The sequence below is a fragment of the Paroedura picta genome, chromosome 13 (assembly GCF_049243985.1).
Source record: "Paroedura picta isolate Pp20150507F chromosome 13, Ppicta_v3.0, whole genome shotgun sequence".
Lineage (NCBI taxonomy): Eukaryota > Metazoa > Chordata > Lepidosauria > Squamata > Gekkonidae > Paroedura > Paroedura picta.
Genome location: NC_135381.1, coordinates 42,275,692 through 42,303,034, shown reverse-complemented (window position 1 = coordinate 42,303,034; position 27,343 = coordinate 42,275,692). Strand labels below are relative to the sequence as shown.

Sequence of the window (27,343 nt, the reverse complement as noted above, 5' to 3'; positions counted from 1 at the left end):
GCTTCACATATACGATTAACCTTATGTTTGTGCTTAAATTATTAGTTGGGTTACCAGCAGGTTGGCAAATACCTGCAGACTTGGGGGGGGGGGGTTGGAGCTTGGGGAGGCTGAATTTATCCCTCCGTGGGATAAAATGCCATAGAGTCTGTTTTCTCCAGGGGAACTGATCAGTATAACCTGGAGGCCAATTGTAATTCTAGGAGACCTCAAGGTGGAGATTGACAAACCTACTTGTAAGACTATTGAGTCCATATTACATTCTGAAGCATCTTGCACATGGAAGGAGCCAGGTTTTTAATCAAATGAATAATTGTCTGTTGCACAGATCTGGACTATTTCAGACAAATCGATGCATCAAGATGCCCATGTAGTTGAATGTCTTGTACAGCAATTTCTTATGCCACTGTAAAAACAAAGAAAAGCACATGAAATTAAGCCACACGCACCCACCCACCAATACAAAAGAACTGGAAAGCAAACCGTCTTTTGCTCAAGAAAGCGGAAGAAACCCGATCACCAGAATTGAAAGGGTACCATTCACTTGATACAGTCAGCATGCCGTTTATGGCTGTACCACTTTAATACTGCCAAGCGGTGGGTGATCTCACACATGCTACTGCCTGGCTGTGTTAAAGGACAAGACCCTAAATTGTCCAGGCGTTCCTAAGCTTAGCACAGCCCTTGAAGTTTCTTTCTAAAAGGACTGGGTAGGGTAATGTGTTTGACACCTGTGTCTTAAGGCCGCACATCTGGATTCAGTTAGTGTTCGCATTGGCAGTGGTTTGACACTGGATTGCTTCCCAACCTCTTTTCACTCCTTTCAGCTGTGGCTTAAAAAAGAACCCATTTAGAAAGCGAATTCTGAGCCCTTCTTCCAAATCACGTTGTATTTCACTTAACTATTACATTACAGTATGGTTAAAGGAGAGAGGGGTCTGGATTTGCCATTTTTGAATGTATCTACATATGGATTCTAGAGTTTCTTCAAAGCCCATTTGAATCCTTGGAAAGTTTCCCAATGACTTTGAAAACAGCATTGGATGTTATATACCTTATCGCCTATAGTTCTGAATTTAATTAGAATTATATGTGCACAGTCACACACGGTATTTTAGTTCAAAAGAAATTTGCATTCCCAGTTCTTAACTGAATTTCTTGTTTCACTGTATCGGTATTTAAATTTTATCTCTTTTAGGAATAGAATAACATTGCATAAATAAATGTATTTTTTTGCACCTTTGGATCCTTCAACTTCTGTTTACCAGCTCTAGCTTCTATGACCCAAGTCTAGAAAAAGCAAACAAAGAAAGGAAGTTAAGTGGAAGTACACACACCAAAGTATTTTAACTCTAAAGGAGATTGCAAATTGAGTTTCCTAACAGAATTGCTTGTAACAATGTTCAAAAGCATTGCTATTTAAACTTTATCTGCTTTAGGGATAAAAGAATATCTCAAAGATGTTGTTTTTGCACTTTTGGATCTCTCCTCATACCAGTTCTAGCTTGTACTATCCAGTCAGAAAAAGAAAACAAAGGAAGAGGAGAAAATGGGTGGGGAGACTATGGAAGTATTCTCAGGTTGGCATCAGGCATATTTAAACATGGCCGACATAGATAGCCAGTGGAAGATCCATGGCAAAACTTAGACCCATGCTGTCAGATAACAACATAGGTACATATTCCAAGTTACTCTTTGGTTTTAGCTCTTCCCATGTTCTTTGGAGGGAAACTAGGGTTGTGTGTCCAGGCCGACACAGCCTGCGCTGCGCCCGAGCACAGTCCCTTTAAAACAGATTCCAGAGGGAAACGAAGAGAAAAAAATTAATCTTGGGAGGAAAGTTTTGTAACCAGGAAGCCTTTGAACCGATGCCCTGGCCAATCAGGGCTTTTGTACAACGTTGGAGGCTCGGCAGCAAGTTAGTTCAGGGGAAAGCGGAGAGCTGCACCTTTACTCATGCCGATTTTTTCAAATACCAAGGGTTATATCCACTCCAGGATATCGCAGGGGAAAGGGCGGGTCACTCCAGATCAATCATGCAGAGATAAAATTTAAATCGGCCAAAATCAAAACGGAAATCACATTCCGTGTAGACGGCAGGGACTGAATCGACTTGGGATGGCAATAAAAGCTCCGTGCAGATTCAGCCCCAGAGACATCCAATTTAAAATGAACCCAAAGTGCTTGAAATCAAAAGTGGCTTCCCCTCTCCCTGTTCTGTCCTGCAGTGGTAAGGCCTCGGAGGTGCACACAAGACTAACATGTCGAGTTTCATGCATATTATACAATACAGACGTTCTTACATTTACTTTTCATGTTACTTCAAAAGGGTATTAAAAGGCTGAGATGCTTTGGATGCCAAAATAAACGATTTACAGAGCCTCAAAATGTCACCATTTCGCTCTCATGCCTATAATCCAAAACCCCTCTCTCTTTTGGTGCAGTGCCCAGCTTAACAAACGAAGGGAGGGGCCGTCCCAGCATTCCTCAGTAGCATAATAATGCAGGAGCGTTTCTTTTTTCATGATATTAACCCACAGATGTTAAGTAGCTCCAGCCACCCATGAATTCTACAGGTCAAGGAAGAGGGCTTCATTTGCTCTGAGCCTCTCAATCCAGCGGATTCCTGGCGTGCCGCGGTTATTTGGGTTCCAGCAAACAAACACTTTGTTGTTCTTTCCCCCAAAATGTTTTGTTTAAAATGAATCTGTGCTGAAGTAAGCATATAAGGTTCCCAAGGAACAGACCTTGTTCCCTTTGGGAAGCTACTGATATAACTTCTCTTTTTTTGCTATCAAGTTGCAGCCAACTTACAGCGACCCTGTAGGGCAGGGGTAGGCAAACTGTGGCCCTCCAGATGTCCATGGACTACAATTCCCATGAGCCCCAGCCACAGTCTGCCTACCCCTGCTGTAGGGTTTCAAGGCTAGAGGCATTCAGAGGTCCCTGTATCTGTGTAGTGACCCTGATATTCCTTAGTGGCCTCCCATTCTTTTTTCTTTTATTTATTTAGCACTACTATACAATAGCAAGAGCCTCTTGTGGCGCAAAGTGGTAAGGCAGCAAACATGCAGTCTGAAAGCTCTGCCCATGAGGCTGGGCAGCCAGCTCGAGGTTGACTCAGCCTTCCATCCTTCCGAGGTCAGTGAAATGAGTACCCAGCTTGCTGGGGGGTAAACGGTAATGACTGGGGAAGGCACTGGCAAACCACCCCGTATTGAGTCTGCCATGAAAACGCTAGAGGGCGTCACCCCAAGGGTCAGACATGACCCGGTGCCTGCACAGGGGATACCTTTGCCTTTACCTTATACAATAGCAGTTTGTAAAAGGGAGGGTAATACATTAAAAGGTTAAAAATGCATCAACAATAAAACTTAAAACTTCTCCACCATAAAAGCCAACATTTAGAAGCATTATTTGCCGTTGACTATTTTACAAGGATAAAATGAGCCATAAAAGCAATAAAACTAGTAAAGCTGTTAAAATATAAAACAAAAGACAAGATTAAGAGATGTGCGATAATATATACTAACCAAAAAACATAAGAAGTTCTGTGGACCAATTAGGGCTATACATGAGTGACCCATTCTTTCCTCATTCTTAAAGCTAGTTAGCAGATTATCTGTATCTGATAGCAATATTTGCAGGCGATGCTTTCTCAGGTCGTGAGGGCATTCTATAAGCATTGGTACTAATGCGCCTGTGCGAATATGATTATACAGCTTGCACTCAAATAAGATGTGTTCTGTGTTCTCTACTTGACCCTTGTTGCAAATACAGAGCCGATCCTCGAGAGGGAGTCCATCAAATTTCCCACGCAAGTAAGCAGAGGGCAGGGCATTGTGACGAAGGAGGGTAAAAGATCTCCTGTGCTCAGGATTTACCACTTTTCTTAGATATTGCATCAGTGTGTTCCTGTTTAGGAGATCTTTCCTAAAGAGTGGGTCCTGAATATTGTTGAGATTCTACGCAGGCGTGACCCTGCTTAGCTTACAAGATCTGACAAGATCAGGCTAGCCTGGGCTATCCCATTTGGCCACAGGAAAATGGGACAAAGATCAGAGGCTGCTTGAAGGTTCCCCAGTCAGGACTTTGTGGTGTGAAGTCTTCCTTGGAAAATCGCTCATAAAAGAACATCAGGTGGAGTTGGTAGTGCACCAACAAGTGTTTTCTTTCGCTTTCCCAGTGTGTGTTTTCCCCCAACAAACCCTCTTCTTCTCTGCAGTTGGGCTTCCTCTGTGCTTGTGTGTGTGTGTATAGCTCCATCTCTGACACTACCTCCCATGGTTGTGTCTCTGTCTCAGAATTCCAAAGGTGCCCTCAAGACTAGAGTGCTCTGGACCTCTACACCGGGACCTTTTCAAAGGCTTGTTTTTAAAAGTTTGGTTTTGTAGAATTTCCTGAACTGCTAAAGGCTAGCAGTGTCCCTCATTTCCCCAGAAAACTTTTCCAGTGTGCTGGTGCAACAGTAGAAAGTGCTCCAGGAGTTATATGGGAAGCAGATCTGCCTCTCTGTCAGATGGCTGTTTAGCCTTTGATTAAAAATTTCCAAAGATGGAGAACCCACCACCTCCCGAAGAAGCCTGTTCCACTGAGAAACCGCTCTGTCAGGAACTTCTTCTGGATGTTTAGACGCAATTTCTTTTGAATTAATTTCATCCCATTAGTTCTGATCTGCCCCTCTGGGGCAAGAGAGAACAATTGTGCTCCATCCTCCACATGGCACCCTTTTAAATACTTAAAGATGGTTATCAGATCCCCTCTCAGTCGTCTCCTCTCTAGGCTAAACAGCTCCCCCAACCTTTCCTCATAAGTCTTGGTCTCCAAACCCCTCACCATCTTTGTTGCCTTCCTCTGGACATGTTCCAGTTTGTCAACATCTCTCTTCAACTGGAGTGCCCAAAACTGAACACAGTACTCCAAGTGAGGCCGAACCAGAGCCGAGTAAAGCGGTACCATCACCTCCTGTGATCTGGACACGATACTCTGTTTGATACATCCCCAAATCCCAATTGCCTTTTTAGCCACTGAGGCACACTGCTGACTCATGTTCAATGTATGGTCTACTAAGACTCCTAGATCATTTTCGCACATGCTACTGCCAAGACAAGTCTCCCCCATCTTATATTGGTGTATTTGGTTTTTCCTACTAAATGCAGAACTTTACATTTGTCCCTATTGAACTTCATTTTATTCAGTTTAGCCCACTTCTCGAGCCTATCAAGATCATCCTGTATTCTGTTGCTGTCTTCAGTTGTGTTTGCTACCTCTCCCAGTTTAGTATCGTCTGCAAATTTAATAAGTATCCCCTCTAATCCCTCCTCCAAATAATCCCTCATCTTGTCCTGAGGGTTACTGTAGCATGGATCAGGAATGTAGTCAAGGCTTGTGAACTGGGGGATGATGAGGCCCCCGGAACTTGTTGTGTTGTTGTCCTAAGTGGCTTTTTCTCCTGCCCCTCCATCTTCCCTTTCCAGATGATACCCTCTTTTCCATGGGCAGTAAGGTCATTGGGAAGTCCTGTGAATACAATGGCACAACGTACCACCATGGAGAAATGTTTGTGGCGAATGGACTCTTTCAGAACAGACAAGCCAACCAGTGTGCCCAGTGCAGCTGCTCGGTAAGTAACATGATCACCCAAAACACCACTGTATGCAGAGCATTAGACTTACTGAGATGCAGAACAAACCTACTGACCAGATGCACAGCCTTGAGATGGACGTAGGCTCACCATGAGAAGTCAGTCACCCCAAAGGCCAGTGATACAAGAATACGGTTGCCAGCCATGTTCTGGAAAACAGTGCCTGGGGAAGGTGTCGTTTCAGGGGATGCAGCATCATATTCTCTGTGACGTTCAAGGAATTCCTATAATATCTATGGTAGAGACCATAGAGGCTGAGGAACTTTCTAGAACACCACGGAGAAAATAACATCATTTCTGGGTGGAGTTTTGAAAAATGTGATATCACTTCCGAGCAGTGGCCTAAAACTCCTTAAAATCCCTATGGCCTTTACCATCGTCACATTCCCAGCCGCCTTTTCAGTGGCATGGCAGCATGACGTGGTTTGCTGAAAAACCTAGATAGAATAGACGAGGATCCTTGTTGAAACTGATTTGTTAGCTACATACTGTGGAGGTTCAAGGTTGTGGCAGGTTATAGTGGATGAGCGAAAGGGTTGTGAGTGTCCTGCAGAGTGCAGGGGGTTGGACTAGAAGACTCAGGAGGGCCCTTCCAACTCTATGATTCTATTCCAGCTTCCAAATGGATGGACCATTTTTCCTCATTGTTAACATCACCGTCTTCACTAGACCCTCAACTGTCCATTGGACAATCCTCTTCCCTTCCCTGTTGGCCGAAGTTGAACCTGCTGAGATTTCTGAACTGATAAAATCTCTAAAACCTCATAAGTCACTCGGTCCAGATGGGATCCCTCCAGACTTGATTATTCATTATGCTCATTGGGGGGCTGTGCCTCTAGCACATCTGTTTACAAAAATCAACCAAACAGGACTAATCCCAGATTCATGGCTAAATTCCATCATAACCCCAATATATAAAAAAGGAAAAATTGACCTTCCGAGTAACTACCGCCCCATCAGTTTATTGTCAGCCGTAGGTAAGCTCTTTGCAAAATATCTGGCCACTAAACTTATAAACTGGACATCCAACAATTACATCATAGGGCCAGAGCAAATAGAGTTTAGGAAGGGATACACTACCTTAGGAGCCTCTTGTGGCGCAGAGTGGTAAGGCAGCCATCTGAAAGCTTTGCCCATGAGGCTGGGAGTTCAATCCCAGCAGCCGGCTCGAGGTTGACTCAGCCTTCCATCCTTCCGAGGTCGGTAAAATGAGTACCCAGCTTGCTGGGGGGTAAACAGTAATGACTGGGGAAGGCACTGGCAAACCACCCCGTATTGAGTCTGCCATGAAAACGCTAGAGGGCATCACCCCAAGGGTCAGACATGACTCAGTGCTTGCACAGGGGCTACCTTTACCTTTACCTTTACACTACCTTAGATCTTTGTACTGTTTTAGCTTTTTTAAGACAGAAATACACCAAACCTAAGAGGGGCAAATTATTTGTTGCCTTTATTGATTTAAAAGCAGCCTTTGACTCAGTTTCCAGAGAGAAACTCTGGATAAAATTAAACAACCTAGACATAAACCAGCGTCTACTCTTTCTATTAAAACAGCTCCATCATAACAACCACTGCAAAGTCAAATATTCTGCTGAGGGAAATTTAACACCAAAAATCCAAATAAACATAGGAGTGAAACAAGGCTGCATCCTTGCCCCTCAGTTATTTAACCTTTTCTTAAGAGACTTACCCTTCTATTTTGAAAAAGTTAATGGTCATCCCCCCATTCTTGGCAAAAGACCCACTCCACTTCTTTTATACACGGACGACACAGTTATCTTATCTAAAACTCGTGTTGGCCTTATACGCTATCTCCGGTCATTTGGAGATTACTGTAGTGACAATCAACTAAAAATAGAGGGCCAACCATAGAGAAAAAACAATCAAATCTGCAAAAGGCCAGTTGTCCCTTTTAGCTAAGTTTTATCATCAAAAAGGCAACAAAAACCTTCAAGCAGCCATTAAAATCTACAATGCCAAAATAATTCCTCAGATTCTTTATGGAATCCCAATATGGATGGATGCATTTAACAATAAATTAGAGAACATCCAATCTTTCTTTTTCAGAAATTTGCTAGGAGTCCCAAACTGTGTGGCAAATCATACACTTGTCGCAGAACTTGGCCAACAGAGTCTAGAAGCCCGGGCTTGGTTTCAGTCCTTTAAATACTGGTTAAAAATTCATTTCCATGTCCAAATGGGTAGTTTGTTAATTAACCTTTTGAGTGACCCTTATTCTTTCAGCTGGCTGGGCAAAATGCCAAAGAAACTTCAAATTATGGGTCTGGACATCTCAACCCTTAGCATGCAAGACGAAAGGACGATATTAAAACTAATATCACAGAGACTAGAAGATCAGGATACCCAGATTCTGGGCTACTCTAACAGCAGTGTATGTTCTCCCCACTTTGGGATATTCCCTTAACTTACAAATCCATGCCCATGTATCTCCAAATTTTGGAGACACGCCAGTTAAGAAGAGCATTTCTAGTAGCTCGCTTAAACATCTTTCCCTCAAATGTCACCTGAGGTAGATTTTTGAAGATCCCTCCTCAGGAGAGATACTGTTTACATGGATGCAGTGTCCCTGACACGTTGCACCATATACTTCTGGTGTGTCCTAGGTTTGATGTATATCGTCTCCCGTTAGCTAATTATCTGAAGAAATTAAAATTTAGTTGTGTTAATGAGAAACACTGGATTAAAATGATACTAAATGTGAGGGACTCACTTATTATAATTATATAATTATTATAAAAATTATTATAAAAGTAGCAAAGTTTCTACTGGCAATTTTAAATGAAAATCTTTTACGATAGTTTTTACATCTGGAACTGTTTGAAATTTTCGTTTTATGCTTTGCAATTTTATGCCAATAAAATCTCTGAATCTATGATTCTATACAGATCAATATATTTCCCTATTGTTCCATCCCCTTATTACCCTCTAACATGCCCCAATTTAGAAAAGGTGGTATCACTACTTTCCCAAACGAATAACCACCTGATTACACTCAGGAATTACTTTTGGCACATATAGCTGAGTTCCAAATTACACGCCACTTCTCTCCATCTTCCGGTGCTATCCTGTCAACATAATCTACCAATTAGTCTACACAACAGATCAAAGGCATATCAAAGGCATCTGTTCAAAGGCCAAAGCAACAAAGCCCAAGTGGCCAAAGTTATGGCTGGGGAGAGGGATTGGCCCCACACTGGTGGCACCAATTACTTGGGCAGTTGACAGGTGCAATCTCTGTTGCATGTGTAGCCGAGATCAAACCCACCCTGCTCCAGCACCGCACTCTGCTGGTCTCATTCCATCAGCCCAAATCTAACAGCTCCAATTCCAGCTGGTGCCCTCTCCCATTCAGTGTGGTCCAGCTTATGAGTCAGTCTTTCAGCAGCTGCTGGCCCATGCGCATCTCCAGCCTTCATCCATAGTCCCTCCACATAGTTCCACTGGCTTGCACTGTGGGACTCTTGCTTCCGTGCCTCAGAGCTCCACCATCTCTGCAGGGTGGTCCGTAGGATGGGCCCCTCAGGGTGGCTATTCAGGGGCTGCCCGGCGCCCCCACCTTGGCCTTGGCTCCTCAGTCATCGGTGTGTAATCCAAGCTCCCAGGCTCCCTCTGGGAATACAAGAAGGGGAAAGAGCTCCTTGTTTGGATTCCACTCTGCTGCTCCTGCATCTGTGGCTCCCGCTCCTTCAAGGATTGTGGTGGAGGTTTTGTAATCCAGGGCTCCCCTCCTCAGTGGGAAGAGGAGGGAAGTTCTAAGGGTAACTGTGCCCCCTCCTCACCAAAAACATGCCAGGATGCTGAAGGAGAAGATCCTGACAACCATAAATTGGGGATATTATGACAATGTCCCTGTCAGTGCTGTTCCCCCCACTTTTTTCTTCCATTCCTCAAATCATCTATGGAGATTTGCTCACTGTGGGTAACCAAGGACAAGCCTACGTGCAGTTTTGGAGAACTGACTCTATGCTATACCATAGTGACTAAGAGAAACAAAAATCCTAGACTACGTTTGCAGTTGAGCTCTCTCTCAAAAGACCACCCTCCCAGGGCACTACCCCCAAATCTCCAAGAATTTCCTATACAAGATTGGGAACCCTTAGTCTGGTAGAGATTACAAATCCTGATTTCAGCATTCTTGATATATAATATTACACAGCTGTGATACGTGAATGAATCATACACTTAACGTGCCTTTTTTTTCTTCTTCTTCTTTTCTTTAATGGCAGGAAGGAAATGTGTACTGTGGTCTGAAGACATGTCCCAAGTTAACTTGCTCTTCTTCTGCATCTGTGCCTGACTCATGCTGCCCGGTTTGCAGAGGTAAAATCCATCTGTTTAGTCCTTTTCCCAGAAATGTGATTTAGTAGCACAAACAGGGACACATAAGATTGTAAGCTGCTTTGAGACTCCTTCAGATAGAGAAAAGCAGCATATAAGAATGAATTCTTCTTCTTCAGTAATCTCAGGGCTCTCTCAGCCTCACCCACCTCACAGGGTGTCTGTTGCGGGGAGAGGAAAGGGAAGGCGAATGGTAGTCGCTTTGAGACTCCTTCAGGTAGTAAAAAGCTTGTAAAAAAAACAGCACCTCTTCTCTTCTTGTAAAAATTATTGTGTTTTTTTAGAATGTGGGCAGGGCCAGGTGAGGATATTGCCCACTGAAGATTTGATAGGCTGTGCAGATATTTAGAACCATTGCTTTTTAACACAACACAATGCTCTTCGTGGCATGGCTGAAAGTAAGCTACAGCAACCATTTTGTGGCTCGCCCCACATCTTGCAGCAGAGGGGCTGGGAACCCCGAAGCAAAGAAAGGGTCGGGATATTAGCCCTCAGTTCCTTCTTGGCTGGCAGATTCAGCACAGCCCCTAAAGGGCCTTCATCTCGACATTGTGCCTGGGCATCTTGCCAGCATCAGAACCCACCCCCACCCCCACCCCCTCTCTGGTTTTGTGAGCCCAGACAGAGACTCTGGTTTACCACAGCTCATTTTATATGCTGTCTCCTTGATAAATAGGAGCTAGGCATCCCTTCCCTAGTCTACTCCTCTCTGCTATTTTTGGCTTTTGGAAGAGGTTTTACCTTTTATGGGGGATTTAGAACTGGAGAGGAAGGGCACCGAAAGAGATCTCTGAGTACGTCCTTCACCCCACACCCAGTGAGGGGAACCAAGGCCCCTACTGGACAAGAGTAGGCTGTAACTCCACTCCCAGTGCGACCCACTCCTCGGCTCACGTGGGCAAGACAGTAAGAGGGGCAGGGAGTCTGGAGAGTGTTTATAATTTCTTCCTGCAGTTTGTTGCAGGACTCACCCGTGCAGGAAACTTCTTTTTTTTAATGTTGCCATTTTTTAAACAACTTCTGTATTTTTATAAGTTCTTACTCCTTTTCACGTTGGCACAAGGGGATTACTTTCCCTGTGAGGCTCTGCTAAAGCTGTGTATTTGCATCAAAGCGTCAGCGCTCCCTGGAAATATGATCTGCAGGTCAGTTCTGTAATCCCTGGAAGCCCGGTGAGCATTTGAGACATATGTGCAAACATTTTCACCCAGTTCCAAAACCAATTAAGTCCTTGGGCCTAAGCCAATTTAGGCCCCTCATTTTCAATTTAATTAAATTACCGTCACAGGCTTCTCAGCATTACTGCGGTTTATACGGCTTTTCAATTATTCCTTTTTGTAAAAACATAAGAGAGTTTTGTGGAACATTGAAGATGAACAGATTTATTCTGGCATAAATTTTCCACTTCACCGGAGTCATGAAGGGTGTCCACACTTGGCAGATATGAACTCTGAGCACAGTTCTCCAGCAGCGGGTCAGGAAGCAAAAAGTGGATTGAGTTGGGCTCCTCCACTAGAGGGCAGGGTCGTGCATCTCGTTTGATGACCCCTGTAGGCGTCAGGCTTATTCCGGGAGCTGTAGCATTTGCTTAAAAAAAAGCCTTTCCTTCAGCTGCTCAACTAGGACCCCCGAAGGTTCCCCTTCCCATTGACAGTTTTGGAAGGTTGGTCTGGAAGGTTCTTGAAGGTTGGGAGAAAGTTATAGACTGCCCCACCTTTGGACCATCAAGAAGGAAGATTCATGGCAAGTTAAACAAATATTCCGTTCTCCAGTGGTCCTCCAGCAGGACAGTCTCAGGTGTGTCCCCCCCCCCATGCAGAGCCTTGGCCTACTCAGCTTTTCTCAACCCCCCCCCCCAGGCCCATTGAGAAGCCCCTGAAACATTCTTCACACTTCCAGAAACCCCTGAAGTAGCACAATCGTGCAGAATATGGCTGGGAAGCAGAGCTCTGGACACGCCCACCGGGCGCCCCGCTCTTTCCCACTGCCTTCCAGACCATCATTGGCCCCTTTTTGGGGGGGGGAGGGGGGGACTCAACATAACCAAATATATTGTCATATCACCTGATGCGTGTCTAACAAATGATAATAATATATTAAAAATGAATTAACTCCCACCCATTCAGGGCCGTCAAGAAGCCCTGGCTGAGGAATCGTGACCTGGCCTAGCCCCCCAAGATGCCATTCTAGCCGATGGCTATCCAGCCGTGAACTCAACCGCAAAAATATTTATTTAGTTAGTTAGTTAGTTAGTTAATTTGTTTGTTTGTTTGTTTGATTTCTATATGGCTTTCTATATGTTGCTCCATATAGACCAAATGATTTCCATATGGCTCAGGGCAGTTTACATACAACATGGGGGGATACATCATATAGTTCATGCCCATTCCTAAGAGAGAGCAACGGACTGGGCTATTTCTATGCAAAGCCGAGCCGCTTCCAAATTGGCACAGTGATTGTCCGTAAGGACTATAATTGTTGATCACAGTCTGGCATGCGATTGCCTGATGCAGCAGGGAAGAGTATAACACAAGGAATGTCCTGCAGGTTCAGACTATTGGTCCATCTAGTCCAGCATTCTGTCTTACACACCAGGGACAGCGTCGTTAAGAGCAGCAGCTTCTAATCTGGGTTTGATTCCTCACTCCTTCTCTACATGCAGCCAGCTGCGTGGCCTTGGGCTCATCACAGCATGGATAGTGCTGTTCTCACAGAGCAGTCTTTCTCAGCTCCCTCACCGGGTGCCTGTTGTGGGGAGAGGAAAGGAAATGTGATTGTAAGCAGTTCTGAGACTTTTTCAGGCAGTGAGAAGCAGAGGCTAAGGCCAACTCTTCTTCTCTGGCCAGGGAGCCCAAACCTTCTTCTGATGTTGCCTCCTGGCAATGCATTGTCCACAGTCTGGACCAGGGGTAGTCAAACTTCGGCCCTCCAGATGTCCATGGACTACAATTCCCAGGAGCCCCTGCCAGCGAATGCTGGCAGGGGCTCATGGGAATTGTAGTCCATGGACATCTGGAGGGCCGCAGTTTGACTACCCCTGGTCTGGACAGTCTAACATAAGGTGACCAGACTGCCCCACTTTTGAAGGGACATCTGGGGGCACCTGGCAAATTGTACTTATGTTGAAATTTAAAAATATATATTACAATACTATTTTTGCGTTCTGTGCATTCTATGAAACTTTTTGTTGCTCCATATAGACCAAATTTTTAATCAAGAACCACCCCCCCCCCCCCCCCGGTCAGTGGTGTCCCGCTTTACCAATGTTGAAATCTGGTCACCTTAATCTAACACTGCTGTTTCTTACTCACAGGCGACAGGGAATTATCGTGGGACAACTCTGACGGCGACATCTTCCGGCAGCCGGCAAACAGGGAAGCTGTAAGTGAAGATCGTGTCCTAACTGCACACACCAAGGCCCCAAATAACAGCTGCTTTTCTACAATGCTATAGCAACGAGTCCCTGTCCTCAAGGATAAGTAATGTGACGTAGGGAAGACCAAGTAAGAGAAGAGATGGGTGTGGGAGTGAGGATAAGCATTAGAAGAACCGGCATTCGTTGTGTTTAAGTTCAGTAGGAAGGGAGACAAGACACGGTGGAGAAAGAATAGGTGGTATTTTGAAGAATTTTTATTTTATTATTTAGTTATTTGTTGTATTTATATACCGCCCTCCCCTGAGGCTCAAGGCGGTTTACACAGAACATAGAAAACAATACAGGAAAGCTTAGTTTTTCCATAGGTAAAGGTAAAAGGTAAAGGTATCCCCTGTGCAAGCACTGGGTCATGTCTGACCCTTGGGGTGACGCCCTCTAGCGTTTTCATGGCAGACTCAATACGGGGTGGTTTGCCAGTGCCTTCCCCAGTCATTACCGTTTACCCCCCAGCAAGCAAGCTGGGTACTCATTTTACCGACCTCGGAAGGATGGAAGGCTGAGTCAACCTTGAGCTGGCTGCTGGGATTGAACTCCCAGCCTCATGGGCAAAGCTTTCAGACAGCTGCCTTACCACTCTGCGCCACAAGAGGCTCTTAGTTTTTCCATAACGTAGTTTATGGAAGTTTTCTTAGTTTTTCTTAGTTTTCTTAGTTTTTCCATAACGTATAGATAATCACAACAGTAATAATATTATAACATTAATAATGGTAAGAGAGGTAACTATAAGAATGCAAACAAGTCCAGGGGCAGAATGCATTAATGGATTTGAGGGAGGGAGGGAGGGAGGGAGGGAGGGAGGGAGGGAGGGAGGGAGGGAGGGAGGGAGGGAAGGAGGGAGCAGGGATCCTGCAGATGCTGCTGGTTTTGCTCGGTTTCACCCAAATGCCCTGCAGAACTGTTTTAGCTCCATCAGGAGGGCTTCACATGACCATTTTTCTCTCGAGAACCAAAAGTGGCATACCATATTCTTCCCTCCCTCTCTTTATCCTTACAACAACCCTGTGAGGTTGAGCTGAGAGCGTGCAGCTGGCCCAAGGACACCCAATGGAGCATGATGGGGGTGAGGATTTGAACCCAGATCCCCAGCTAGTTGCCATCTTGGGAAATTCCTAGAGATTTGTGGGTAGCAGTAGAATCTGGGGAGAGTCAGGGATTCTCTGCTGTGGTATCAGCCACTGAAAAAAGGGAGCCGCACAAAGTCATAATAAGGGGGAACTTTCTGAGTATATAGAATGCACTTCAGAACTCACTAACACTGGCATTTCAAGCTGTGATCGCTGACAACATGTGCGTGTGCACAAGGCTACAATTTGTATGGCAGCTTTGTGCCATTAAATTGGGAGGGATACTGTGTATGTGAAACACAGGTATTCAACAGTCTTGTGTTATATGTACTTACGTACATGTGTGTCAAAAGCACAGCAATGTTTAAAGTTGCTTAGTTAAATATAAATAAACTTTTCACTGAATGGTTTTAAACCTAACCCTGTTTTGTATGTCATTTATTTGTTGACCAATGTATATGAACAGCTTTCACCTTTGATGTCTGCTTCATGCATCTGAAGCCATGGATTGCCAGCTCCAAAATGAGACATTCCTGAGATTGTGGGGGTGGGCCCTGGGGAGGGTGAGCTTTTGGAATAATGCCAAGTCAGCTTGTGCACTTCAGCTGCCCAAGTGGTCATTCGAGCCCAAAAGAGCCAGCGCCGTGGCGCGGGGGGGACAGGCAGCAGTGGTGTGCCAGTCGGCACACGCGGGCACAGTGCTCTGCGCCTGTGTGCAGGCGCCAACCGGTGTGCCGGTGCTGCCCCACCCCTCTCCATGCCGCGGTGCTGGCCACACAAGCCTGATGCTAAGAGTCCACCCTCCAAGGCAGCCATGTTCTCCAGGGGAGTAGATAAAAGGAAGTACTTCTTCACCCAAAGATTAATTAACATGTGGAATTCCCTACGGTAGTTACTAACAAAGGCAGCTTCAAGAAGTGATTGGATAAACATATGGAACAGAGATCTCTCAGTGTCTGTCAGCCTCAAGGTGTAGATCAGGGGTAGTCAAACTGCGGTCCTCCAGATGTCCATGGACTACAATTCCCAGGAGCCCCTGCCAGCGAATGCTGGCAGTGGCTCCTGGGAATTGTAGTCCATGGACATCTGGAGGGCCGCAGTTTGACTACCCCTGGTGTAGATGGAGCACTCTGTGTGGGGCGGTAATACCCTGTATTCTTGATGCTGGGGGGGGGGGGGCAGCAGTGGGAGGACTTCAGGAGTTCTGGCCCCACCGGTGCTGCCCCTTGGGATTTGAGTGTTGGACTGGATGGGCCATTGGCCTGATCCAACATGGCTTCTCTCACGTTCTTATCTTCCATCTAAATATCAATTGTAACAGCAGGAGATCTCCTGGCTCCACCTGGCAATCCTAGTGCTAACATACTACAGTTTCTGCCACAAGAAAAATGCCTGTTTCTAAAGCAAAATGCTGATTTTGCTACAAGACGGTAAATTTGCGTGATTTGTGCCAGACCACTGGGCTGCGAGAAGGGCTCCAGAGAGAAAGTCACGCAGCATGTCCCCCCAAGGTCCTTCCTTCCTCGAGAGACATTCCACTTCTGGTTCTTTCTTTCTTCTTCTTCTTCTTCGGACAGAGACACTCCCCCCACCGCTCCCATTACGACCCGCCTCCCAGCAGTGCCAGACAAGGCTTCCACGTCCCGCGATTCGGTGGCGGCAGAAGCAACAGGGGGGCCCTCCCAGACCTGCAGCAGGCCTCCTCCGGGACCATCGTACAGATTGTCCTCAACAACAAGCACAAGCACGGACGAGGTAACGAGGCGCCTTTACTACCTTTCTGAGCATGCTTCGGTGTGAGGAAGGATTTCTACAAGTCAGGGTGGTGTAGTGGTTAAGGACCCGTGGGCTCCCATTTGGAGAACGAGGCTTGATTCCCCACCCATAAGCTCATCGAGTTGTAAGCAGCCATCCCAGCCCTCTAGTGCAACCCCCTGTTCATTGCAGGATCAGCCTAAAGCAAGGGTGACCAAACTGTGGCTCTCTGGATGTCCGTGAACTACAATTCCCATGAGCCCCAGCAAGTGTGATGCCGGCAGAGGCTCGTGGGGATTGTAGTCCATGGACATCTGGAGAGCCACAGTCTGGCTACCCCTGTTCCCTAAAGCAGTGGTCCCCAACCTTTTTATCACCGGGGACCACTCAACGCTTGACAATTTTACTGAGGCCCGGGGGGGGGGGGGTAGTTTACTCCTCTACTCTCAACCACTGCCCTAACACTCTCTGATCGCTATGGTAATGTTTAAACATCCCTTCAAAGTAAGATACAGACACGCCGCAACAATGAACATAAGGAACATTTTATTTTCATGGAAATTTTAACTCATGACAATGACAAATCAATGGGAACCCTGAGCTTGTTTCTCTGCCACGAGATAGTCCCATCTGGGAGTGATGGGAGACAATGACACCCGAAGTGTGTTGTAAAGGGCCGGGGGGGGGATGAAGTAAAGGCTTGCAGCAGTACACATCTCCAGACCCCTCTGCCGTCTGATTTCTTAGCTGGGGTTGCCAGCCTCCCAGTGGGGCTTGGAGATCTCCCAGAGTTATAACTGATCTTGTATCCCTTGATCTTGTATCCCTCCTCAAAACTTGCCCTCCTCGGTTCTACCTCTCCCTCCCAAAAAAATCTGCAGGAATTTCCTAATCTGGAGTTGACAGACTCCACTGAGAGATGTCAGGGCTTCACTTTATAGTGAGCAGTGATTACAAGAAAGAGCAAATTTAGAAAGGGGGGGGGGGCAATTTCAAGAAGTCTGAAAAGCATTGGACTATTCGGGAATGAAAGAACAGCCCTCTGTACAGATCTGGGTGGAGGGGGGGCGGGTAGAGTTTGGGGAGGGGAGGGAGCTCAGGAGCAATGGGATGCCTGGGGAACTAATTTCTGTAGTCTGGGGGTAGCCCCCAGTTGGAGTCTGGGGACTCCTCAGTTTGGCACCATTCCCTCCACGGCAGGGAAACCAGGGAAATGTCCCCCCTGTCAGACGTTGAAAGGACTCACAACCAACTTCTTTGAAATAGAAAGTTTTTATTGAGTAGTACTTCATACACCTAGACTAGAGAAGTCAAATCTGCCTGAGGACAGATTTGCTTCTCCTTATCAATACAATTCTCCCGCCCAAAACTTGAAAGTTCCCAAGGGGGGGGAGGAAGGAAGAGGAGACAGATACAATTAAAACAGTGTTACTTTCACATGTCCTTGGCTGTCTTCAGGCTCAGATAAGGTGTTATGGTTACCAGAAGCTGGCCCAGCCGAGAGGCCTCAAGGAAAGGAACATTCAGAGATAATGGCTACATCAACATAGTTTCACTTTTAACAAGCATGCATGATATAGGGGCCTGGAGCTCCCAGGCACCAAGCAGCAAAGGTCAATTTAACTGTCATGGAGAAACTCAGGCTAATTTATGACAGGGTTTTCTAACAATCCTGACACCCCCCTCTAAAAAATACAGACAAGAAGCATTTTAAAAAACATAATATTTCTCCATCACCTGGAAATGAGGTAGGGATGTTGATGACATCATGGGGGATGCTCTTGTTTGGGAGCACAACTCTATGATAAGAGGTTAATTCTACAAGAGGTTTGTCTAAAAACCAGAGCATCGCCCTTCATGTCACTGACAACCCGACATCACTTCCTGCTGGGAAACAGCTGGAGGCTTCCAGGCCCCACCCTTGAAATCTCCACCTGTTCGCCGGTTCTGGTTTCAGAACTCCCTAGCAACTCCTGGTTACAGAAATTCTGGCAAGGTTGCCAGTTCTAGTTTCAGAAACTCCTAGAGATTTGAGGGTGGGTCCTGGCAGAATATAATGCCATACAGCTCTCCCTCCAAAATAGCATCTTCTGCCAGGGAATTGACTTCAGTCTTTTTACAGATCAGATGTAATTCCAAGTCATCTCCAGGCCCCACCTGGAGATTAAAAAAAAATCAAGCACCTTGTTCAATGAAGATACAGAAACAACAAAGAGCGGCATGAAAATAAAGCAATCTACTGAAGGGAGATGATTCCCCCCCCCCCCCCGGTTTTTCTTATTTCTAATTTATTTGCAGTCTTCACCAGAGCGCTGTCCGGTAACAACTGCTTTCAAAGTGTTTTCCTTAGTGACAAAGACCTCACAACAATTCTAATAGACACTGGAGTAGTTTTTAAACAGTAAACACCGATTTTCTCAAACCAAAATACTTTAAAAGATTCTGGTGTAGAATGGCAGTTCGGCACCAAAGAAATTGCCCACATGCAGATGCTCAAATGCAGTCCCCCAAATGTTTCAAAGCCTTTGATTTATGGCCAACTAATCTTTCAAGGTATTAACCCACTGAAGGGATTCTGGCTTTATTATCCACCTGAACAATCATGAAATAACATTTGGCTCGGGCTGGTGGTGTTTCATGTTGGCTCCCACCCACCGCCTACCTCCACCCCCACTCTCGGTTCACACACAAAGATCTCATCAAAGCAATTTCTAACTGATTTCCTTCACATCGTAAAAAGCCTGCAAATGAATAGCATATTTACCATGCGCGGGACCACTGCAAAGGCGATTCCAGAGGGCCTGGGCTTGCTTCTTTGCAGTCTGAAAGGGTGGTTGTTTTTCACATGGAGGAATTGCTGAGCAGGCCTTTTTTTGGGGGGGGGGTTGTTCTTTGCAATTAGTGTAGGTGTTATTAATTAACTACTGAGCTAACTTCAAACTGCCGGGGGCAGGAATGCTGGAGGATTTCCAGCTTCCGAGGGCTTTATAGCAGGCCGGAAAATATGGAAATGACCAATGGGAATTCCTTATCCAGACCTATAGATTCAAATGGGCAGCCGTGTTGGTCTGAAGTAGCACAATACAATCAGAGTCCAGTAGCACCTTTAAGACCAACAAAGATTATTCAGCTCACGCCCTGAATAAATCTTTGTTGGTCTTAAAGGTGCTACTGGACTCTGATTTTATTATCCAGACCTGTTTTCCCAGACTTTCATTTCTGTGATTTCTCCCCAGGTTTCTCAAAGGTACACAGGCTGGATTTTGTTCTTCTAAACAGCAGCAGTGGCAATGTTGTGATTATTGGGTTGTATCCAATGGACCTGCTCCTCAAAAGGAATCCATTTCCCTTCTTAGAATCACAGAGTGAGAAGGGGAGGAAGCTAGGCAACAATCACCCAGGGTTGTGATCCTTAAGATCATCTTCTGAAGGGATTTGGGAGACTGAGGAAGAAGAAGAGTTGGTTCTTATATGCCGCTTTTCCCTACCCGGAGGCTCAAAGCGGCTTACAGTCACCTTCCCTTTCCTCTCCCCACAACAGAGAGCACTGATATCACTGCTTGGTCAGAACAGCTTTATCAGTGTTGTGGTGAGCCCAAGGTCACCCAGCTGGCTGCATGTGGGGGAGTGCAGAATCGAACCCGGCATGCCAGATTAGAAGTCCGCACTCCTGACCACTACACCAAACTGGCTCTCAAGAGGGAAGCGACATCTATCCATCTTGCAAACACGTGTGGCACATTGGGTTTTCATCTTCTCTATTATTTTTCTTTTCTATGATACCTTTGCTTGTTATGGATCCCACTTTTGGTGACAGTGTGTGTCTCTAACGGAAAAACCTACTCCCACGGGGAAACCTGGCATCCAAACCTCCGGTCCTATGGGATTGTGGAATGCGTCTTATGCACTTGCAACGTGACCAAGCCGGAATGCAAAAAAATCAGCTGCCCGGATCGATATCCCTGCAAACAGCCAAGGAAGATCGAAGGGAAGTGCTGTAAAGTCTGCAGAGGTAGGCACAGCTTCAAGCTTGAGCTCTCGGGGGGCTGCTAGCACCAGGTTGGAGGATTCCTAGAGATCCTGGGGAGGGATCCTGGGGAGGGACCTCAGCAAGGCATAATGCTCAAAGTTACCCTCCAAAGCAGCCATTTCCCCCGCGGAAATTGATCCTCATGGGCTGGAGATTTGCAGAAATACCAGGAGATCTTCAGACTCCACCCAGAAATCGGTAGCCTCATCTGACAGCGTTGACATCTGAAGCAAAGACCTACTAGATCTTTGTTTCTGCCCATTGTTCTATTGCCCTTTCTCTAAGGACCCCGGCAGCAAACAGTTTATCCCCAACAACAACCCTGTGAGGTAGGTTAGGCTGGAAAATAAAGAGTCTGGCTCAACTCAGCCACTGACGTTCATGTCTAAGAGGGGATTTTAACCCAGGACTCTCAGGTCCAAATCTAACCCACTCCGGAATTTCAACTGTCTGATTTCATGAGTCATAAAACTATGACTGGAAGGAAAGAATGCTGTTTTATTTGGGGGTAATTGAAATGCAGATTTCTTGAATGATAGATTAAAGGGTTTCCCCCAGCTATGAGTACTGATTGATTTGGAAAGGGCATGTATTCTTGATGCCACGAGAACATCAGGAGGCATGCTTGTCTTCCTTGCAAAATTTTGATAGAACTTTTTTGGCCCAGGTTTAATTCTGGATGTCTGTCTAAGTGGCAGATTCACATCTCCCTTCCCTTGCTGCCCAGAAATATACAAAAATCACAAATGCAGATGATGGCTTTAACTGTGCGGCAGGACCAATGCTAGAGTTGCCAGCTGCAGGTTGAGAAATGTCTGGAGATCTAGGGGTGAAGCCCAAGTGATGTTGCCAGCTCTGGGTCTGGAAATATCTGAAGATTTCATCAGCAGAGCCTGAGGGCAGTGGGGGGGGGGAAGAGGAGGCACCTCAGGAGCACATGAGCTCCCCCCAAGCAGCCATTTTCTCCAAGTGTTGACCTCTTTTGCCTGGAGATCAGGTGTAATATTCGGAGATCTCCAGCCTCCACCTGGAGTTTGGCAACAACTGAGCAATGCAGTAAACTTTGTTTTTAAGTCACTCCAATATGACTACTATCCGAATTCCTTTGTAGAGAGACTCTAATTTAGATTGCTTTCAGTATAGAGCAGATCCGAGACTCCCAGTTCTGGATGCATGCCCTTCTTCTCTTACAGAAGAAACTGGAAATCAGAACCTTGACCATAAAGATTATTTCTGTGGTGAAGAGACACTTCCTGTCTACGAAGCCCTTTACACAGAGGAGGGAGAAACCATCCGGAAGATAGCAGTGAAGACAGAGAGGCCCCCACAGGTAGAAATCCACACGTGGACCATTAGGGAAGGTGAGTGACGTTTCAGCTCCTCCCACAGTAAGTGTTGATTATTTCCGAACGGAGTTTCCCTGAAGCTCAAACATACACTGTCTGGCCAAGCAATTAGCCCTGTGCAGTTGCCCCAAAATCCAGACACAGTCGGTGCTCAGGGATTCCTGCAGGAATACCCCACTGGCCCTGTTCCCAATCGGACTGGGAAAGACTGGATCCTCTGAACAGAACTCTCCCAGTGAAGCCTGATCAACATGTGGAGAGCAGGAGGGAAACAACAGGGTACAATCTCCCCCTCCCCCCAAAAAAGACCCCAGTTGTAATCCTTGACATCTGCAGCTGAAAGGACCAGGCAAGTGATGTAAAAGATCAGTTTCTGAGAGTAGCCATGTTGGTCCTCAGCAGACCAGTTGGATTTGAGTTCAGGAACACTTTAGAGACAAACTAGGTTGGGTATTTCTGCCATGATTATATTTTTGCTGTACTCAGTGTATTTAGCTAACCTGGCTTAGATGACCTGATGTAATCTAGGTGCTTTTGTTTGACACCGCAAGGTTGGTTTCCTGCTGTTATATTTTATGCCTACCAACCTCCCCAAACATACCTCACCTCCTCTCCCTTATTGCCCTCTGTTTCCCTCCCCTTTGGTTCCTTTGTTTTCCACGTCTTCCCATCCCTTGAAGCTTGGATTGTTATCTCCATATTATGACTCCCTTTGAAATGTGCATGTTTCAAGTTCCCAGCGGAGGGGGAGCCCCTATATTGCCTACCTTATGCTTTGTGAGTTGAGCCTCTTGTGGCGGTTGAGCCTTTTGTGGCGCAGGGTGGTAAGGCAGCCGACATGCTGTCTGAAGGTCTGACCATAAGGCTGGGAGTTCGATCCCAGCAGCCGGCTCAAATTCGACTCAGCCTTCCATCCTTCCGAAGTCAGTAAAATGAGTACCCAGCTTGCTGGGGGGTAAAACGGTAATTACTGGGGAAGGCACTGGCCAACCACCCTGTATTGAGTCTGTCAAGAAAACCCCATGGGTCAGATATGATTCTGTGCTTGCACAGGGGATACCTTTACCTTTCATGCTTTGCCTTCAAATTAGATGCTTGCATTTCTAATAAAGAAACCTTAGTTCAAAAAGTTTACTTGTTTAGTATTCGAAGTGTCTCAAAGGAGGGCATGGGTTCAGGTACATTTCTAGCAGTTTGCCTCTAATTGTTTCTCTGCAGGAGTCCTAAGTCATTTTGATACAGAGAAAGTATCTGAGACTGACTTTAATGAACTTCCACACTTCAAGCAGATCACAAGGACTACTTTGAGTAAGTCAAGCTTTTCACTCGGATTCTACGTGGAAACTTTCACAAGCACACATACGCAAACACACTGTTAAGTATTCCTGTTGCAGTAGATGTGCGGCCCTCTCTAAAAAGTATTAGCCACATTGGTCTAAAAGAAAAATCCCCAAACCAAGAACATAATCCCCCAAATGGATTTTATTGGTGGTGGGGCCCTCATGGGGTTTTCAAGGCAAGAGACGAACAGAGGTGACTTGCTACCCCCTGCCTCCACATCCTGGTACTCCACAGAGATCCCCTGTGCAAATACTTGCCAAGTCAACCTTGCTTAGCTTCTGAGACCAGTGAGGTCCCCCTCCAGAGCATCCATTTCCTCCAGGGGAATTGATCTCTGTAGTCTGAAGATGAGTTGTGATTCAGGGTAAGAGAAAAGTCAACTGAACATCTAAGAATCTAAGAATTTTCCATTCTATAACACTTAAATTTTCTAATGTAGTCATAAATGGGCACCCAGCCTACTCTTCGTTTGAGGTCCTTAAGTTACGGTTACCTGCTTCTTGTTTACAAATCAACCCAGTAGAATCAGCTACTTTTGACCTCCACCTAGAAGCTGGCATCCCTACCATCCATTCATGTAAGGCAGGGGTAGTCAACCTGTGGTCCTCCAGATGTCCATGGACTTCAATTCCCATGAGCCCCTGCCAGTGTTTGCTGGCAGGGGCTCATGGGAATTGTAGTCCATGAACATCTGGAGGACCACAGGTTGACTACCCCTGATGTAAGGCACAGCTTGAAGTTCCAGGTCATCAACTGATAGGCTCAAAGGACCAAAAAAGGCTACAGTGGGGGGTGAAGGTGTTGTAATCCAAATCACTTTGGGAAAGGAAGGAATGGAATCCAGCAGGACTTCAGGTGCCAGCCATTCTTGCTCCAGAGTATTCCTGTCCTGACATATCTCTTGAAACTGTTGTGTGTGTTTCTTTGCCTTTAGGTCAGTGGAAGATATTCAGCGAGGGAGAAGCTCAGATCAGCCACATGTGCAGACACAGAGTGTGCCGGACTGAACTGGAGGATTTGGTCAAAGTTTTGTACCTTGAGAAGTCTGAAAAGGACCACTGTTAAGAGCATGTCGGAACCCGGCAAAGGCCTGGACCGTGGGCATGTCCTACTTGTGCCACCAATTCGCTTGAAACCAAATTCATCATGCCCAGTGCAACTTGCTGCTTTACGCATAGACCTGTGCCAGCCCTAACGACACTCCTGCAAAAGCCGAGGAGGCTCTGAGTCACTGGCAGAAGCGGAGGGGAGGGCGTGGCTTCAACTCGACTGTCCTTGCTTTACGGGGCTGAACACGGATAATTTGTGGCAAGATGACCGGTCCAGAGAAAGATTAATTGATGTGCAGGAGCTGAAGGAGACCATAACTTCTACTGCCCAGAAGTCTCAAAAGGACACATGTTGGTTTTTCAACTGGAAAGGAAAATACAAAGCGATTGGTGTTTGTGAGTTTGAAAATGTAAAGCTAAACTGCAAACTGACAGGCACTTTCTGCTTTTAAAGTAGGGGTTAATAATACATGATGTGCTTATTCATTGAAGACTACACTGATGCTGGAGGAGAGTTGATTCAAGAGCAGAACAGGAGAGAGGAGAATGGGTAGTGAGTAGAGGGTTGCCTGTACCCCATAAGCACACATCTGAAACCCTACAAGTAATGTGGGTGATTTTGAGTGATGACGTAGGCGTTAAGTAATCTCTTTCCAGGGATTTTCTGCTGTCCATTTTTCTCTGCAGAAGCTGCTTTGTTTCTTTAAAACAATGTCACTGGGATACTGTTACACCTCTGAACATATAACATACTATTAGACCCTTAACCAGGGTTTTGTGAAACCCTGTGGCTTCATAACATCCCTGGAAGGGTTTTCAAATGGGGGGGGAGGGTTGATTAATTATTATATACTTTTAAAATTTGTTAAACATTTATCAGGTGACATGACCATTTATGTCCCCTCTCCCAAAATGGCCAGTGATGGGCCTGGAGGGGGTGGAAGGCAAGGGTCCCAGGGTCGGCCCACAGCTCTGCTTCCCAGACATATTCTGCTTGATCGTGACACTTCTGGAGTATCTCAAAGCCTGAAGAATGTTTCAGGGGTTTCTCAATGTTGAGAACGGCTGCCCTTAATGCTAAGCTAGCTGAAAGTACAGGGCATCTTGAGAAAGAAGTACTCTGTCACCAGCAGTGATGTTAGCATGAAGGCTATGGCATGATCTGGGGCATGATCACCTCTGGGTACCACTGGAAACACCTCCAGAGTAATCTTTAGATAGTTAGGTTTGGAGGATATAGAAATGTAGCCTCAAGCAGCATCAACCTGTCCAATGGTAACTGAGGGCTTCTCCTACAGTGGGGCCGAAGTCATCCAGAGTGGTTAGGTCATGGCTCTGCTTGCCTGGGTAGGGCAATAGTAATGCAAATTTCTTGCAGCCACCTAGCTGGTGACCAGAGCCTGACCTTCCGGTTTAGATTGCCCTACTGCCTAGGTAGGAGATCCTGAGCTCCTCTTCTGGTCAATAGAATCCATGGGGTTTACAGGACCTGGTTCGACTGTCACTGTAGGACCCGTGGCCATTGCCTTCCAGGAAGGACCTTCTGCTTCAAGGGCCATCTCTACACCCAGACCCAGAGTGTAGGCAGCAGACAGCCTGGAAGTTGAGTGGCACACTCTCTGGAATCTAGGTTTTATCACCGAGATAGTGGACATCATGTTGCAAGCAATGGGACCATCCACCAGACGCATCTACAACCATAGGCGCACCTTCACAACATAGGCCTCCAACAAAGGCCTGATACCAACTTGGGCCCCACCTGGTGGAACGAGCTCTCAGGCGACATCAGGGCCCTACTGGGGCTACAATAATTCTGCAGGCCCTGCAAAAGGGAGCTCTTCTAGCAGACTTTCAGTCAAAATGAGTGAGCCATCAACCACCAACCAAAGCTTCCACCTGTCAACCAATTCAGACAACCAATCCCCTTCCTGCGTATTTTAACACAGTTTAAAGGTCTAGAGATGCCCACTAATTTTTTTTAATTCATACTTCTCCATTGCAATGCCTATCTATGGAATCATAGATGCATAGTGCTTTTTTAATGCCACCCCTTATGGGATCACAATCCTTTGTTTTGGGGAGGGGAGAAAACTTTTGAGAAGCATGCTTTGTGTTACAACTTTGGAAAAAAAGTATTTTATTTCTGTCATTGCCTGCACGCGTGTCTGTCTATTCATCGCTCCAGGCATGTTGCCATTTTTAGAAAGGAATTCCCGATCCCAGGAAACAAGAGGGAGAGGGAGAGGGAGGCGGGTGCGAGGGTGGGACTTTAGCGCGTTTGAGCCTCCATACATTCCTTGTGCTGGTTGCTCTCCAATAGCTAGCGCATTATAGGTTGGTGAATCCACTCTATGTGATTCCCCCGCTCACGCTTTATAATGGAGGATGTAGCAAGCTGCCAGCTGGCCAGACACTGGATGTGGGCGAAGTCATGTGGAGCGGCCGGAGTATAACGCCTACATTAGGTAAGCATTTCACCATATTTATCGCGTGCGGAAAAGCCCTGTATTTATTTGTATGCTAATGTTGTAGGGAAAAGAAAAAAAAAACATGTGGTTAGGTTGTTCATTAACAAAAATATACAGTACCTTGGATTTTTGGGGGGCAATGAGGAGTGGAGGTCCCCTCCTCCCAAGAAACATACTTACAACCATTATTTATATAACTCGTTCTGTCACTTTCATAAGTTAATAAACTTGAAGTTGTTCAGACAGGAAACTTTCACGTTGCATCCCTTTTCCTTGGATTTCAATGGACTGGCTGGTTCACAACACTGATGCATTCCATAATTTGCTTCCAAGGTGGCTGATCATTAAAACAAATTAAAATGAATGATTAAACATAGAAATCACAAAAAATAATTCAATTGGATCAACAAAAATAGTAACCATTTCAAGGGAACAGCAACTGGGCAAAAACCAACACGGGGTGGTGGCTAAAACGACTGGCATCTGGGGGACTCAGGTCAAACCCCCATTGCAGGTTGACCTTTGGCCATGCACACATGTGGAGCCTAATAGGGTGTTGGGAGGGGGAGATGGAGAACAATGTCAGCTGCTTTAGGTCTCGTCAGGAAGAAAGGTAGGGTGTAAATGAAGTAAAAAAAATGTAAACATTTCTTTAAAAAAAAACAACCAGTGCAGGAAGAACAATTAAACAAAATATACCCAAGAGGAGGTTGTCAGGGGTTGGACCAGGGATACCATGGTGAGCTTCTTGTGGTATGGGTGGGATTGAAACATTTGCTGTCTCTCAGTAAAATAGTATTTAATTATTATTTTTTAAATTATATTTATATACCACCCTCCCTTTCGTCTCA

The 27,343-nt window shown here is 45.8% G+C and overlaps 1 protein-coding gene and 1 long non-coding RNA gene across 5 annotated transcripts in view; one reads left to right on the top strand and one right to left on the bottom strand.

Moving 5' to 3' along the window:
* Window positions 1-26,742, top strand: part of CHRDL1 (chordin like 1) — a 43,941-nt gene extending 17,199 nt beyond the window's left edge. For all 4 annotated transcript variants that reach the window (XM_077307585.1, XM_077307584.1, XM_077307583.1 and 1 more), the window contains 8 exons: window positions 5,478-5,623; window positions 9,892-9,985; window positions 13,317-13,384; window positions 16,081-16,258; window positions 20,076-20,270; window positions 21,482-21,649; window positions 22,853-22,942; window positions 23,910-26,742. In XM_077307585.1, the coding sequence (XP_077163700.1) occupies window positions 5,478-5,623; window positions 9,892-9,985; window positions 13,317-13,384; window positions 16,081-16,258; window positions 20,076-20,270; window positions 21,482-21,649; window positions 22,853-22,942; window positions 23,910-24,040 (1,070 nt within the window). In that variant the 3' untranslated portion in view covers window positions 24,041-26,742. The remainder of the gene's footprint in view (window positions 1-5,477; window positions 5,624-9,891; window positions 9,986-13,316; window positions 13,385-16,080; window positions 16,259-20,075; window positions 20,271-21,481; window positions 21,650-22,852; window positions 22,943-23,909) is intronic.
* Window positions 17,512-19,102, bottom strand: LOC143822447 (uncharacterized). Its single transcript, XR_013226154.1, has 2 exons — window positions 19,023-19,102; window positions 17,512-18,415 (listed from the first exon to the last, which is right to left on the bottom strand). It is a non-coding gene; the product is annotated as an uncharacterized LOC143822447 (long non-coding RNA).
* Window positions 26,743-27,343: the final 601 nt, after the last annotated feature.